General features: G+C 50.8%; 1 protein-coding gene across 1 annotated transcript; it reads right to left on the bottom strand.

Moving 5' to 3' along the window:
* Positions 1-11,409: 11,409 nt before the first annotated feature.
* Positions 11,410-14,264, bottom strand: LOC109750420 (serine/threonine-protein kinase RIPK). The gene is made up of 4 exons (XM_020309376.4): positions 13,460-14,264; positions 13,222-13,357; positions 12,810-12,949; positions 11,410-12,324 (listed from the first exon to the last, which is right to left on the bottom strand). The coding sequence occupies exons 1-4, from the start codon at positions 13,835-13,837 to the stop codon at positions 11,635-11,637; spliced, it is 1,344 nt and encodes a 447-aa protein (XP_020164965.1). The 5' UTR covers positions 13,838-14,264; the 3' UTR covers positions 11,410-11,634.
* Between the last annotated feature and the right edge of the window lie 1,269 nt (positions 14,265-15,533).

Genomic DNA, 15,533 nt, shown 5'->3' with positions numbered 1-15,533 from the left:
AAGATGAAACGGATGCCAAATATGATGGTCCGCTTATCTCCCACTTGGTTGGTGAGGTTACCGAGGTTGGTTTAGATGAAGCAAGACCTGGGTCCATGTTTTGTGACTTCACGGCGTCTTCGCGTAAATCTAAATCGCATTCCTCAAAAAAGAAACAAAAACCGCCCAAGAAGGCGAAATGTTCCACATCGACCCGAGTTTTCACATGAGAGGCATGTTTTGGAATAGCAGAGGTCTCTCAGACTTGGCTAAACATAAACACGTCAGTGATTGTGTACGTGAACATGGGTTGGACTTTGTGGCAATTTCCGAGGCTGGTAAATGTGACTTCCGGCCAAATGTCCTCGAGCACCTATCAGGTGGTTTCGACTACACATGGCATAGTCTACCAGCTCGTGGAAGGTCTGGAGGAATCCTTCTTGGGATACAGACCACGACCATGGACTTGTTGGCTTTTTCGACAGGTGAATTTTATATCAAATTTCACTTACGAAACAGAGCTGATAATCTTACTTGGAGCCTGGTCGCGGTCTATGGGGCTGCCCAAGATGAACACAAATCAGCTTTCCTTCGTGAATTGGTGAACCTGGCTAAAGATAACCCGTATCCAATGATTATTGGAGGGGACTTTAATATCCTTAGGTACCAACAAGAGAAAAATAATGACCGCTTCGACACTCATTGGCCCTTCCTATTCAATGCTGTGATAGACAGTTTGGATCTTCGGGAGGTCAGTATGTCGGGGCGGCAGTTCACCTCGGCTAATAACCGATCTGTGCCGACATATGAGAAGCTCGATAGGGTACTCATGGACACCGAATGGGAACTAAAATTTCCTATGGTAACCGTGCGAGCCCTAAAGCGTATCGAGGCATTATCAGATCATGCATCCATCATTCTGGATTCTAACTCTGTGAACCCAGCAGCCCGTCGCCCTTTCAAATTTGAATTGGGATGGCTGCATCGGGATGGATTTGTAGACATAATCAAGAATGTTTGGGAGAAGCCCGCCGTTGGTCGCACACCTATTCAGAGATGGAACTTTAAAATAAGGGCCATGAGGCAACACCTCGCTGGATGGGCAAAACACACCAACGGGATATATAAAAAAGAAAAACAACGGCTCTCTACCATCATTGACGACCTCGACAAGATTGCAGAGACACGCACCTTATCTCAACAAGAGATTGAATTAAAAAATCAATCTAATGAGAAGGTAGCCCGTCTTTTGCGAGAAGAGGAGATCAAATACTACCAGAGATCTAAAGCTGATCTCATATTGATGGGTGATAGTAATACAAGATACTTCCAATTGATCGCCAATGGGCGACATAGGAAGAAATGTATTTACAGTCTCCAACAAGATGAGGGGCTGATCGAAGGTCAGGAGGAGCTCAAAAAGTATATCACCAAATACTATAAATCGTTGTTCGGCGCGCCAGCTGAGGGGAACTTCACCCTTGACGAGACCCGAACAGATGATATTCCACAAGTCACGGCAGAAGAAAATGATATCCTAACGGCACCATTCTCAGAAGAGGAGGTGAGAGCGGCGGTGTTCCAAATGGAACATAACAAAGCTCCAGGCCCAGATGGTTTCCCCGCAGAATTCTATCAGAATTTCTGGGATATCATCAAGACTGACCTTTTGAAGTTGTTTAATTGTCTTCATGCCGACCAACTAGATCTATTCAAACTTAACTTTGGCGAGATTGTCTTGTTGCCAAAGATTAAGGAGGCCGAACGGATCCAGCAGTTCAGACCCATATGCCTCCTTAATGTTAGCTTCAAGATCTTTACCAAAGTGGCTACGAATAGGTTAAACTTGGTAGTTGACCATATTGTCCGGCCATCTCAAACAGCGTTCATGCAAGGAAGGAATATACTCGATGGCGTAGTAATTTTGCATGAGACCGTTCATGAGATGCACCGGAAAAACATGAGTGGAGTAGTATTTAAAATCGACTTTGAGAAGGCCTATGACAAGGTCAAATGGTCTTTCCTCCAACAGGCCCTAAGAATGAAAGGTTTCTCTGATAAATGGCGCCAATGGATCCAAAATTTTGTAACTGGAGGTAGTGTGGCCATCAAAGTCAATGATGATTTAGGCCATTACTTCCAGACAAAAAAAGGACTACGGCAGGGTGACCCCATGTCCCCAATGTTATTTAACATTGTTGTTGACATGTTGGCTATTCTGATTGAGCGCGCCAAGCAGGACGGCCAGATTGCAGGAGTAGTACCACACCTTGTGGATGGTGGTCTCTCTATTCTGCAATATGCCGATGACACAATTCTTTTTATGGAACATGACCTAGACAAGGCTCGAAACCTGAAACTCTTGCTTTCAGCATTTGAGCAAATGTCGGGGCTCAAAATTAACTTCCATAAAAGTGAAATTTTCTGCTTTGGAGAAGCCGTTGAGGCGGCTGCAGATTACGCTGACCTGTTTGGTTGTGCACATGGTCAATTCCCAATTAAATATCTGGGAATACCAGTTCACTATCGGCGTCTCACCATTGCGGAGTGGAAGCATGTTGAGGAGCGTCTTGAGAAACGACTGAGCAGTTGGAAAGGCAAGTTGCTCTCAGTTGGAGGACGGTTGGTTTTAATTAACTCTGTCCTCACAAATATGGTTCTCTATATGCTTTTTTTCTTCCAACTCCCAAAAGGGGTCCTCCAAAGACTGGACTATTTTAGATCCAGATTCTTTTGGCAGGGAGACGGTGAAAAGAAAAAATATAGGCTAGCCAAATGGAGCGTGGTTTGTAGGCCGAAAGACCAAGGTGGCCTTGGAATTCATGACCTACAGGTCAAGAATGAGGCCCTACTTAGTAAATGGTTGTTCAAACTTCTTACTGAGGATGGTGTTTGGCAAACCATATTGCGCAACAAGTATCTAGGCCAAAAGGCGGTGTCTCAGGCTTATTGGAAACCTGGCGACTCACACTTTTGGGCTGGCCTAATGGCGGCAAAGAAACATCTTTTTCGCTTTGGGTCTTTCGCGATAATGGATGGGTCAGAGGTTCGTTTCTGGGAAGACATATGGCTAGGCAATGCCAGTCTCCGAGAGCAATACCCAGCCTTATATGCCATTGCTCGCGATAAGAGTAATACTATTGCGCAAGTGCTTAGTTCATCCCCGCCGAATATTTCGTTCAGGCGGGATTTGATTGGCCCTCGACTTTTGTCATGGCATAATCTTTTATCCCGTCTGGATTCGATTAATCTGACACAAGGCCGGGATGTGTTTCACTGGAAACTCACAACATCAGGGTCTTACACAGTAGACTCGATGTACCGTGCACTTATGCATTCCGAGGTGCCAGTGAATAATAACAAAAAAAATTGGAAGTCTAAGATTCCACTAAAAGTTAAAATCTTTATGTGGTATCTTCGTAGGGGGGTTGTGCTAACCAAAGACAATCTTGCACGGCGCAGCTGGCCAGGAAGTAAGAAGTGTTGCTTTTGTGCTCATGACGAGACAATCAAACACCTATTTTTCCAATGCAAGTTTGCACGTTCTACATGGTCAGTCATCCAAATAGCGTCAAATTTGTATCCGCCAACGAGTATTGCCAATATATTTGGTCATTGGTTGGACGGAATTTCAAATAGTTTCAAAACGCTAATAAGGGTGGGGGCGTATGCCTTACTATGGTCGCTTTGGCTATGTAGAAATGATTTGATTTTTAATGACAAAAATGCTTCTCCTCTGCAGGTTATTTTCCGTTGTACGCACTCGCTTCATACATGGTCTACGCTACAACAGGCGGAGCACCAACCGTTGTTCAAGGCGGTGTGTACGCGGTTGGAGCAGGCGGCTATGGAGGTTTTTTTCCAACATGGGTGGCAGCATAACCTCCGGATCGATCCACCGCCGAGTTCGACATAGGCAAAGTGTCGGTCCATAGGACTCTACTGTTGCCGTTTTGTCGGTTTTCTTACTTTTTCTAGTGTCAGACTTTGGTGTTTGGCTGTGTGCATCCTAGTTATGCAGAGGCCGGGTGTTACTCATAATGTTTTGTATCCGCTTGATGCTACATTTGAGATAATAAAATCGCCCTTTATCGAAAAAGCTAAGCTAATTACCATCCCTCACTTCCCCAGCACGGTGCCGTCTTAAACTTATCCGAGTCCAAATGCCCAACGCTCCTCCCATTTTCAGGTCAAATCCTACATTACGTATTTGTCAGACACCGCTGTCGCGTCGGAGTTGCATGCGGGAAAATATCTCCATGCCAAACGGGCGCCGAAATATCTTTGAGTGCGTGAAATTAGCTCTTTCAGACGAGGCCAGAATTATAAAAGAAGGTGGTCTGTGTTGAGTGAGTTCTTGGTGATAAGAGCATCTCCAGCCGTTGGTCCCCCAGGGGGCGCCTAAAATCGCCGCCTGGGGGTGTGCTGGCATAAAAAATGGGTCTGGGGCGAGTTGGTCCCCAGCCGCCGGCCCAGGGCCGCCCCCAGGCGCGTTCAAAAAATTAAAAGTATATAGCAAATTTCGGCAAAGTTCGGCGAAGTTCGGCTAAACACGACAAATTTCGGTCAACTTGGGCATATATTTCGACAAAGTTCGCGGATTTTCATTACATAGCAAATATATAAACTAATCTAAAAAAGAAACTGGCTGAATGCCGAGTAGTCGCCGTCGTCGCCGCCATCCTCACCGCCGTCATCATCGTCGGCCTTCTCCTCCTTGACGTGGGCGCCCCTGCTGGACCCGGCGTCGCCATGGCGGACTGGTGGCGGCGGCGGCGCTTCGTCGTCGTCGCTGTCGTCGATGACGACGACTCCTCCTTCGTCGCGGCCCCGGCGGCGCTCCGCGAAGCGCCGCAGGGCGGCGCACTGACGCTCCCTCGCCATCTTCAGGGAGTCCTGGCACGCCCATTCAAGGGCCGCGTCGTCGTCGAGCTCGACCTTGCCGTGCTCCGTCTTCACGGCAGGGAGACCCGGCTCCGCCTTCACCGACGCGAGCCCCGGCTTCGTCTTTGGCTTGACGAAGCGCGGAGGAGGAGCCGACGAGGAGGCGCGCCGGCCGCCCTCGTTGATGACGATGCCGGCGCTGCGAGTGCGCCGGCCGAGCGGCGTCTCCGCCGCAGGCTCGGCCTTGACGCCGAGCAGCGCCGGAGTGCCGGAGGAGTGCGAGGAAGAGCGCGAGGAGGAGGAAGAAGAGGAGGAGCCGAACCTCCTTGGCGCCCATGGCCCGTCGCGTCAGTGGTGCACCGGGGCGGCCGCCCTCGCCGGGGGGTACGCCAACGGCGGGTCGTTGCCGCCCTCGAGGTGCGTCAGCATGCCCTCGAGTGTGCGGCCGGGGACGCCCCACCACAGGTGGCGCCCCTCGCTGTTCTTCAGGCCGCCGACCACTGTCGCGCCGTTGGTGGACGCCATCCGCTGCTGCTGACGACGCTCGAAGTACGCCGCCCAAGCCGCGTGGTTGTCGGCGGCGTACTGGGGAAGGGAGAGCTGGGCGTCGGTGAGGGAGGCGCGCACGACGTCGACCTCGTCGGCGAAGTAGGAGGGTTTGGCCACGGCATCGGGCAACGGGGGAATGGGCACTCCCCCGTTGCTGAGCCTCCAGCCCGTCGGCCCGGCGCGCATGTCCGGCGGCGCCGGGATGTTCGCCTGGAACAGGAGCCAGGACTCCTGTTCGCGGAGCGTGCGGCGGCCGAAGCCGTTGGCCGCCGCCTCGTCTTCGGGGAAACGCTCGGCCATCGGGAGAGGGGGAGGGAGGGAGAGGGAGGGCTGGGCGGCGGCTCTACGGGAGAGGGAGAGCGAGAGGGAGGGCTCGGCGGCGGCGCTCGGAAGAGGTAGAGCTCGGCGGCGAGGGCGGGGCTGGTGTGGCCACAGGCGAGCGAGGCCACTGGCTTATATAGCCGCGCCACGCCCGTGTGTACGCGTGCGAGGGAGGGGAGGCGTCGGCACGCCGTCCCGTGACGCGCCGCCCGTGAGGAATCAATCGCAAGGCTGACCGGCGGCAGCCTTGCCATTGATTCCCCGCGGGAACCGAGGCGTTGGGGAAGACGAGGCGCGGTGTCGCTGACGCGGCTGGCCCGCGGCTTTTTCGCGCCAAAACCGCTCGCCCCGGCGCCCCCCAGCGCGCCGGGTTCGGCCTGGGTCCGCCGGCGCTGATTTCGGCCCAGGCCGGCGAAAATCGGGCTCTTGAGGGCGCGACTGGGCCGTTTTCTCGGCGCCGGCGCGAAAAAATCGCCTGGGGAGGCCTTCCTGGGGCGCGGCTGGAGATGCTCTAAGAGCATCTATAATTGTATATGATAAATATGACCCTCAAATGTTCATGGACGCACCCGAGCGTGTTCGTGGTCAGTGACCGAACACTTCTCGAATTAGCCCAACTACATCCGAACATCTCATTTTAGATTCTCAAATCCATATAAAAAGTATGCAAACAATAAAACCTACTTACTATGTACGAAAAAGGGTTTTCCCTGCTTTATATTATAAAACCTACATGCTATGTAGAGATCTAACTACTCCTCGTCGGAGATGTCGATAATCTCCGCGCCCGGCTCCGGCGGCATGGGCGGCAGCTGCAGCTCCCGAGCTTCAGGTGCTTTCGGCTGCTCCGCTCCGGCCTCCTCCTCCTCCTCTATTTCCGTGTCGAGTTCGGCGAAGAGCGCGTCGGACGCTGCCTGCTCCTGCCGGAGGAAACTGCCGGTTGACCTCCACGTAGGCCTCATCCTTGATGGACTCTAGGATGGCCTGCTGCTCCGCCATCTCAGCGACTTGAGCGACAACGAACCCCGCCTCCGCCATGTTGAACCCTGCTCCGGTAGCTCCGCCTCGTCCTCCTCCGAATCCGCCTCCTCCAAAGGCCCTCCCTCCTCCTCCTTCGGTAGCTGCACCTCGTCCTCCTCCGGCTCCGGTGAGTCCGGAGGCAGCCCAGCAACGGCGCGGGCGGCACACTTTGCCTGGATCTCCTCCGTGGTCTGCCTCCGGGGCTCGGGCGTGAGCATAACGTATGTGGTGATCAGCCATCGGACCATGGCGATGCCGGAGAGCGTGAGAGAGCGGGAGAGAGGAGGCAGACGGGCTCGGGTGGCGGCGCAGAGAGGGAGGAGGTGGATGTGCTAGGGTCGGGCGACGCCGACCGGTTTAAATAGCCGGATTTGGCCTTGGGCGGCGAGCCAGAGCGTCGCCACGCGGCGTTCATACCGCGGCGACAAAGGAGGCGTCGTTCAGACCGCCGGGTTTCCGAACGAGTCCGCGTGAGACCCCACCGTCAGTCCGACGTGGTGGACGCGCCCGGGCGCTCTATATTCACCCCGTATTTGGACTGAATATGAGGGGTGCCGACTAACCCGGGTGTTTGAGGTTCGTCTGGGTCGAAAAATCATGACCGGTCAATGACCGGGCAGCACGGCAGGGCGCATGAGACGGATTTAGGGTGACTGGCTGTAGATGCTCTAAGCCAACCAAATCCCGCGAAACGACAGCACCGCCGATTCATCGCTGTGAAAAGAAGCCGAGGACGAGAGAATTGCATAAGAAATACGTGAAATGTTTACATCATGCAGTCGGTAGCAGCGTATTTGTCCTCTTTGAGAAAAGTGAGATGATATTTATGGTCTATCTGCGTGACCAGATGCAGAAACATCTTCGTCTTCAACAACATCCAACGAAGTCTTTTGTACATGCCGTGCCAAATTCAAGGAAGAATCCTACTACCCAACTGAACAACATCCAGACTAGAAGAAATACTGCTCCTTCAGGGAATGAGTTAACTACTTTTGTCAATACTTGAGTACTACTTCCTCCGTTTCATAATATAGTGCCTACAGATTTTTTGAAAAGTCAAACTTTGTAAACTTTGATCAAGTTTGTAGAGAAAACTATTTATATCTACAATACCAATAATATATAGTGTGAAACTACATCTGATGATGAATCTAGTGTTTCACACTCTAGATGTAAATATTTTTCTCCACAAATTTGGTCAAAGTTTGTGAGGTTTGACTTTTCAAAAATCTATAGGCACTACATTATGGAACGGAGGGAGTACATTCTTTTAATTTCTTTCTTTGTTTTGTTGGACGAGCGAAGCAACGAGAAAGAAACGGAGGGAGTCACAACCAGCACCCGCCCTGTTGTTGTTGTTGTTGTTGTTCCGTCTTTCGAAGCTCGTCATGCAGAGCACGGCCATGACCATGATTCATCCGTCCACAGCTTCACAAGGTAGCTTAGGTCAGGACGCGACCATCTTATTAGTATTATCTTGTTCGTATGGGGAGATTTCCATAGTGTGGAACCCCCCCCCCCTCGTGTCGCCCCGCTCGGGCGACCCGAGGGGCGAAACCCTACCCCCGCCGCCTCCCTCCCCTGCTCGCCCTCCCCTCGCCGCCGCCGGAGACTGCTGGCGCCGAGCAAGCTTGGCGCGCCGTCGATGAAGGTGGCGGCGGGGCCCTCGCTGCCTCGCCTCGTCCGTGGGGGGCTTCTGGATCTGGGGCGGCGGCCCCGGCTGGTGAGGCGTCGCCGGCTTCGGCATCCGGTGGCGCGGGCGCAGGTCGGCGGTTCTCGGCCGTGTGGTCGGCAAGATCCCCGAAGAATGCGGGCCAGCGCGCGGCGGCAGCGTTTGCTCCGGCTGCATCAGATCTGGCCGCCCCCACTGCCCTTCTTCTCCAGCAAGCTCCTCCCCTCCCCAGATCCGGCCTGCCTCGTCGAGGGGCCCCGGTCTGCTCGGGTGGGAGTGGGTGTCGGGATGTAGGACCGGGGGAAACCCCAGCCAGCCATGCCGGCGGCGACGGTCGGCGACTCCCGCGGGCGCCGCGCACCTTCCCGGAGGCGCCGTTCAGGTCTTGCTCCCCATCCCCCTCCCCTTTGTCTCCCGGGAGAAATCCTCAATTTTGTTGGGCAGCGGCAACGCCCTTGGCGCCGTAACCTTCTTGAAGGCGCTGTTGTGGGAACAAAGATGGGTTGTGGGCTTCGTTGTGGTGTAGGTGGAGTGTGTCGGCGGCGGCAGCGTGCGTCCAGCGGTGGCGGTGTCTTCCTGGGTGCTGGGTCAAGTTCTTATGGTGCTCTTCGCCGGGCTGCAGTTTATCCCTCTGGTGCCCTTGGATCTTCCAGGACGGGAGGGGATAGGGTTCCCCTCCTACGGTGGCTGCACTTCAGCTCGTCGAGCGAGCCAAAGCTCCCAATTTGGTCTTGGCCCTCGCTGTTGCCCAAGTGTGCATTCTGACCGCTCGCCCTCTTCCAAGTCAGAACTTTGGCATATGGTGTTGCCCTGCCCCAGGTGAGTCTTCGTCGGCATGTCGGGAACGCCTGGTTCCGCCCAAGTGGTTTCTTCGAGGCCATCCATCTAGGCTCTAGGGTGAGCATGTCCATCGCTCAACGGTGCGGCGCCTTCGAGCCAGGCGAGGAGGCAGGGGCCTTCTTTGACGATGGATCTGGACGGATGTGTCTTTTTTCAAGCCCAGGTTTTGGCAACGGCGTGCCTTGCATCATCGTCGGTGCACTCTCCTGACCAGGATTTTGCTTTCGCCTTGGTTTTTGGCGTGCAAGAGGATAGTGGCATCTCCAAGCTATATGCTTTACGCCAATTTCTAACTAGCTTGTAGTATGTGCTTTGTGAGCTGTTCCCTGGGGCCCCTATATCTTTGTTGTTTGTTTTCTCTGCTTTAGTTGGTGTGTGGTGTATTTGGAGTTGTAATCCTGGCCGGTTGATGGCTTTGTTAATTCAAAGCCCGGCTCTGCTTGAGCCTTCTTTCCAAAAATCTTGTTCGTATGGAGTACGAACGGGCTGCTGCGTGAACGGTTGTGATCACCTTAAACTAATGTCAGACCGACGAGCACATGACGATGGTGCGCTGATTAGCGACAGCAACAGGTTGTTATCATCTTCTTGGTACGTACGTACGTACGTACGGTCTGCTGCGTGAGCGGGTGCCATCTTAAACTAATGTCAGACATACGAGCACAAGACGATGGTACGCTGATTACTGATTAGCAACAGGTCGCCGCCAATCTATATAAGCTGCCAAGTGCCAACAGCTAGCAGCAGGTGGACTGACCAGGGGCCGGACCGAAACGCCGCTGTTTGCCACACGCGCCGCTGGTTGTGACTTTGCTGGGCCGCTCCTGCCCGGGGGCAGTGACACCATGCTGATTTTACCCCGGAGTCATCAGTATGTGCTAGCGGTAAGAGCGATCGTCTGTTAGTGTTAGACCGTTAGGACAGGGAGCTGGCCACCCGACGCACCCTGCAAACCGTTGCTTCTTGTGTTGTTTTCGTCTGCTGGGATAAGGAGCTAGCTCACCAACTGACGCCACAGTCCGTTGCTTATCCAGCTTGTTTTCCTTTCGAGATGAGCGGTTTCTTTGAGATGCAGAAACCAATTAGGCGAGTGAAACGGGCACCAAGTCAAGATCTAATGAAGGCTCTGCTTTGATGAACCTGATTTTTGCAGATTTCCAAGGATGTTGTGGCTGCTGGACCTGGTCTGTAAGAGGTGGTAGTAGTAATTCTTCTTGATTTTGCGAGGAGGAAGGAAGGGGCGATGCTTACTGAAGGTTCATTTCGAAAACTGAACTTCGCCGGAAGGTTAGTACGTTGTGGATTTGCTGTGCTAGCAAAGCGCACTGAAATACACCGGGACGTGCTTCAACCCAATACACCGAAAATAGTCTGAATTCAGTTTTGATAGGTTTTTCAAAGCCGGTTCAAAACAGCTGCTTGTTTCAGATTCAGCCTTTTCAAAGCTGAATCCCAAAAGCTGAAACAAACACCGCCTTAGATTCACACAAAACACACAACTACTCCCTCCGTTTCAAAATAGATGACTCAACTTTATACTAGTAGGAGTACAAAGTTGAGTCATCTATTTTAGAACGTAGGGATAGTACGGAGTAGAGTTAATACAAGAAAAGGGGGGTGCTCGGCCCTGCAAATACAAAGCCTACGTCTCAGGAATCAGAAGGTCGAGCTCCTTTGCTCCAACTCTAGCCTCCCCTTGGATGGTTCGGACAAGGTGAGCAACGGAGGACATCGAAGACGCATCGCTTTTGCGAGACATCCAAAACGTGAATGGAATATCAATTCATCTTGAAATTGTTCAGTGTTTCATTGTGCACAGTCTCCAACTTATCAGTAATCCTATTGCAGCAACCATTGGTTTGCCACGTGACTTGGCTTGCTCATGTGCCCTAGGCCCTAGCACTCCTGTTCTACCTTTGCAACGGGTACATGTCCTATCCAAATCGACATCATTAACTCAGGCCATCAACATCAACTTGTGGCAAGGTTTTCTTCTTGCATTATTTCGCCTCTATTATTTCTTAGGTTAAGACAGTCTTTTGTATATCCTCCTGGTTATTTTTTTGGCCGGAATTCAGATTATCATTTCACTTGTCATCGATTCATAATGTTGGACCAACTATTTGAAAATGAAAGTGACATCCTTTTCAAGTAAGACACATTCATTTGCACACATCTTTGAACAAGAAACCTGAACATAATCCAAACCGAACTTTTGCATGTTTGTCACTATCATGAAGAAAAGAAAGAAACGCGTCCACACTTCTAAACAAACGATGTGACACCGTACCACATCTCAATAGTATGCACATATACATACCTTCTATCTCTACAATCCTAATTGCTTCCCCTACTATACTCTTGAACCACTAAGCCCCTCTTTCCCGGTGGTAACTCAATGTCCTCTGTTGCCGCCGCAACGTACCGGTGAACCCGACAATATGCCCGTTGTCACCATGGAGCACAATGCCACCATGGATCGCCGACTCGGGGTATTTTTGTCGATGTCTGTCTTGATGGTTCTGGTGATGGTGTTGGTGCTTCTCCTCAACCTCCACCTTCATGTCCATCACCTTGTCCTCCTCAACGACAATGGTGAAAACCAATGGTCCCACTGGAAAGAAGTCTTCCATGCCTAGTACGGGCTCTAATGCCTTGACGACCTCCCTCATGGATGGTCTTGACTTGGGGTTTTGGCTCAGACACTTGTACGCCACCAATGCAGCCACCTCAGAACCCTTGCGGGAGTACCGGCACTCGAGGGTCGAGTCCATCACCTGGTACAATTTGTTTGATCGTTTGAGGTACGGTCTAGCCCAATCCACCAGGTTTTGTTCTCTTGATCGTCGTGCACGGTCCACGGATTGGCGTCCTGAGAGGAGCTCTAGAAGCACCACACCGAAGCTGTAAACATCGCTTTTGGCGGTTAAGTGGCCTGTCATGATATACTCGGGCGCTGCATACCCGTGTGTCCCCATTACACGTGTTGTCACGTGTGTTGCGTCGCCCTGAGGCCCATCCTTGGCCAGCCCAAAGTCTGACAATTTAGTGTTGTAGTCCTGAAATAATAGAAGTTCAAATTTGGTTAGGTGAAACGTCTGGCAGTTGACATTGTCAAAGAAAGATAAGATGAAATAAGAATATTACTGTTTATATGCCTCTAATTTGCAGGGTATTTATTTGAAGCTGGATAATGATGGTTAGACATGTTTTAATTAGGTGGGTGATGTGGGGGTCGGACAGACTGGATTTCTCAAGTCTGGCATGCATCCAAGAACCTTCTGAGTTCCAGTCACGTCAGTGCAGTCTATGCCATCTAAGACCCGAAATTTTCAAAATGAGGATTCTAAAAGCAATTTGAATTTTCTAAACTAAAATATTTTGTGGCAGCCTGGAACTTGGAAGGGACCCAGACTTATCCTTTTTCTGTTGGACGCTGTAGTAATTATTAAGTCATCACAGGTGACGTGTTGTCCCCAAAATGATGGTGACATTTTGGTTTAGTGCTGGAACTGAAAAAGCCTGAAGATTACGGGTGGCTTACCGAGTCGAGCAAGATGTTGGAGGCTTTGAAGTCGCGGTAGATCACCGGTGGGTCAGCCCCATGGAGGAATGCGAGGCCCTTTGCCGCGCCGACGGCGATCTTCATCCTTGTCATCCATGGGAGAGAACCGTTGATGCTACCTGAAGACAGTAGGATGTTTCAGGTCAGCTACATGCTCGACGTTAACCAACATGCCAAGGCAAATAAGTTTGCACCAATAATCCAGTACTAATCTAATTTTAAAAGAGATGCTGTATGTTTGTTTGCAAGGCACATAACTGCTCTCTTATTATCCCCTTGACTTAACAAAAAGGAAGCAGAGAATAAAGGCAGGGAACAGAAACAGCTCATCGCTCATGTACTTTTAATTAATTTAACAAATCTGTTGAACTTGTTGGTCTCAGGAACTCACTTTTGAAGAGGTGCTTCTCCAAGCTCCCGGCGCTCATGAACTCGTAGACCAGCATCCGGTATTCGTTCTCGTAGCAGTAGCCGATCAGTTTCACCAGGTTCTTGTGCCTCAGTTGCCCAAGAAAGAAAACCTCAGCCTGCAAAATATTCCGTCGTCAGTTAGCATCCTGGGTAAATCACCAAGCATTTGATCGGCCTCGCACATTCATGGTCGACAATTAGGCTCTGTCTGCACTCACCAGCCACTCTTGGTGTCCCTGCGTGCCGCACTCCAGGTCGAGATACTTGACGGCGACGGCCTGCGCCGCCAGCCCGGGGCGGAGCTTGTCGTCGACGGCGCCCTTGTAGACCGGGCCGAAGCCGCCGCAGCCGAGGTAGTTGGCGCGCGAGAAGCTCGCCGTCGCCGCCCGGAGCTCGGCGTAGGTGAAGGCGTGCAGGTTCGAGCCGGACAGCGTCAGCGACAGCTCCTCCGGTGACAGCGTCCCCGACGAGCTCAGGCTCTTCAGCGGCGACCTCGGGCTGCCCTTATCCCCCCTCCGCGACTCGCAGTGGTCGCCGTCGTCCACGGCTGCCCCGCGGACGCAGCAAGAGAAAGGATTCCAAGATTGCGCGGCCATGGCGACCTACCAATGCTGAAGGCAACCGAGCAACGGATCAAGGAATGTTCCCGGGAGCTGTGGATGCAGGGGAACTGCGTTGTGGTGTTAAGGAGAAAGGTGAGACCTGCCTGAGGAGACAGTTGAGACCTGAAAGGCTCGGCCTTTATATAAGGTGTGGGTGGTGGTGGCTGGTGCGCACTCCATTGGGTTCGTTGGCTGCAAAACAAAACCGCGGCTGATGTGATTGCCGCCAACAGCGGAAGAAGGGAAGCAAAATACTGCTCTGCTCTGCAGTTGTAGCGCACTGTGGGAAGGATTTCTCAATTCTTTTGCTTTCAAGGGGAAATGACTTCGCAGTTTTAATCCACTGGAAACCAAACACACATTATTCTCCGAAATCAAGTGACGATTCCACGATTTGTGCTCTGTTGTATTCCAAAACATCACACAATTTTATTAGGTTGTACATATAGGTTTCCTTGATGAAGGTTTTACTGCTCTTTTAGCCTATGCACGTGCAGGAGTTGGACAGGCTTCTCTGTTTTATTATTTTCTTTTCTTTACTTCTTGGTTAGTTTGTACTCCCTCCGTACCAATAATATATGACGTTTCAGCGGTTCAATTTGAGCTGCTAAAATGTCATATTATGGTATAGAGGTACTCCCTCCGTCCCATAATATAAGAGCGTTTTTAACACAACACTAGTGTCAAAAATACTCTTATATTATGAGACAGAGGGAGTACATACATATTACTATTTCATTTAATGAAAAGTACCGTAGAACGATTGTTCTACCGTTTGTGCTACAGAATAAATGGTACTGAAGCCAAGTTACATCCACCAGACACTTTCACGTGCATCACCAACACAATCACATCAACTAATATGATCTACGATCTAATATATGCTACACTACTCAAAACCCACTCAACACGGGTAGAAGGCCATAAGTTCCCCTTTAAACAAGCCTGCAGAACTCCAAACCCTTCCCTCCTGCTTAATTTTCCTCAACACTGTTTGTATGTCGGACCAACAAATAAATTTTAGCGTCTTATATAGCTAGAACTATGTATTTCGAATACCCTATTTCATTATAAGATCATCTCGGCCGGCCATCTTGTCAGCTAGATTGCTCTCATGACTCTCTGCCAATTCTTCAAGTGTATGACCCACCTCACATGTTCTAGGACTCCCTCCCAATTGTGACCTCGATGGTTGAATTGTATATTTTCTTTTAGGAAAAAATGAATTTGATACCGAGCCTAAAGGGGGATGTTTTTCTTTGTACTGATACTTAGTAATATGTGGAAGTGATGTAAGTTAACAAGAAAAGACATAAAACATTATGTGGAACTTTTGGAAAGAGGGTAACCTCTGCATTTTTAAGCATGAGGGGTTTGCCATGGATGTCAAAAGATCTTCATTACCTTAGCGGACATCAGTTTGCTCTATTTGTCATTTTGATAGGCAGTTGATAACAATTTAGGTTTGAACCCCCACAGAATAGTTCGTGAGTTTGACTTGGCAACAGTGTGATCTTGTTTATAATCTTTTTTTACATTTTAGAGTGTCATTTTTATCAGTTTATATCTAAGTTGTTTAACATTTTATTGTGTCTAAATCAGTTTTAAAGAGTGCTACCCCGGTTCAGTGGGAAGTACACCTTGGTCTCAGAATAGGCTTAGACATAAAAAAAAATCTTAAACGACTTAC

The sequence above is a fragment of the Aegilops tauschii genome, chromosome 5, assembly GCF_002575655.3.
Source record: "Aegilops tauschii subsp. strangulata cultivar AL8/78 chromosome 5, Aet v6.0, whole genome shotgun sequence".
In the NCBI taxonomy this organism is placed as follows: Eukaryota; Viridiplantae; Streptophyta; class Magnoliopsida; order Poales; family Poaceae; genus Aegilops; species Aegilops tauschii.
The sequence above is the reverse complement of the archived record's forward strand: the minus strand, read 5'-3'. Positions and strand labels throughout refer to the sequence as shown.

Coding starts and splice junctions, on each gene's coding strand:
- LOC109750420 (XM_020309376.4), bottom strand. CDS start 13,837: ATGGCCGCGCAATCTTGGAATCCTTTCTCTTGCTGCGTCCGCGGGGCA. Junction 13,358..13,459: donor AGGGACACCAAGAGTGGCTG/GTGAGTGCAGAC, acceptor AATATTTTGCAG/GCTGAGGTTTTCTTTCTTGG. Junction 12,950..13,221: donor GGAGAAGCACCTCTTCAAAA/GTGAGTTCCTGA, acceptor TACTGTCTTCAG/GTAGCATCAACGGTTCTCTC.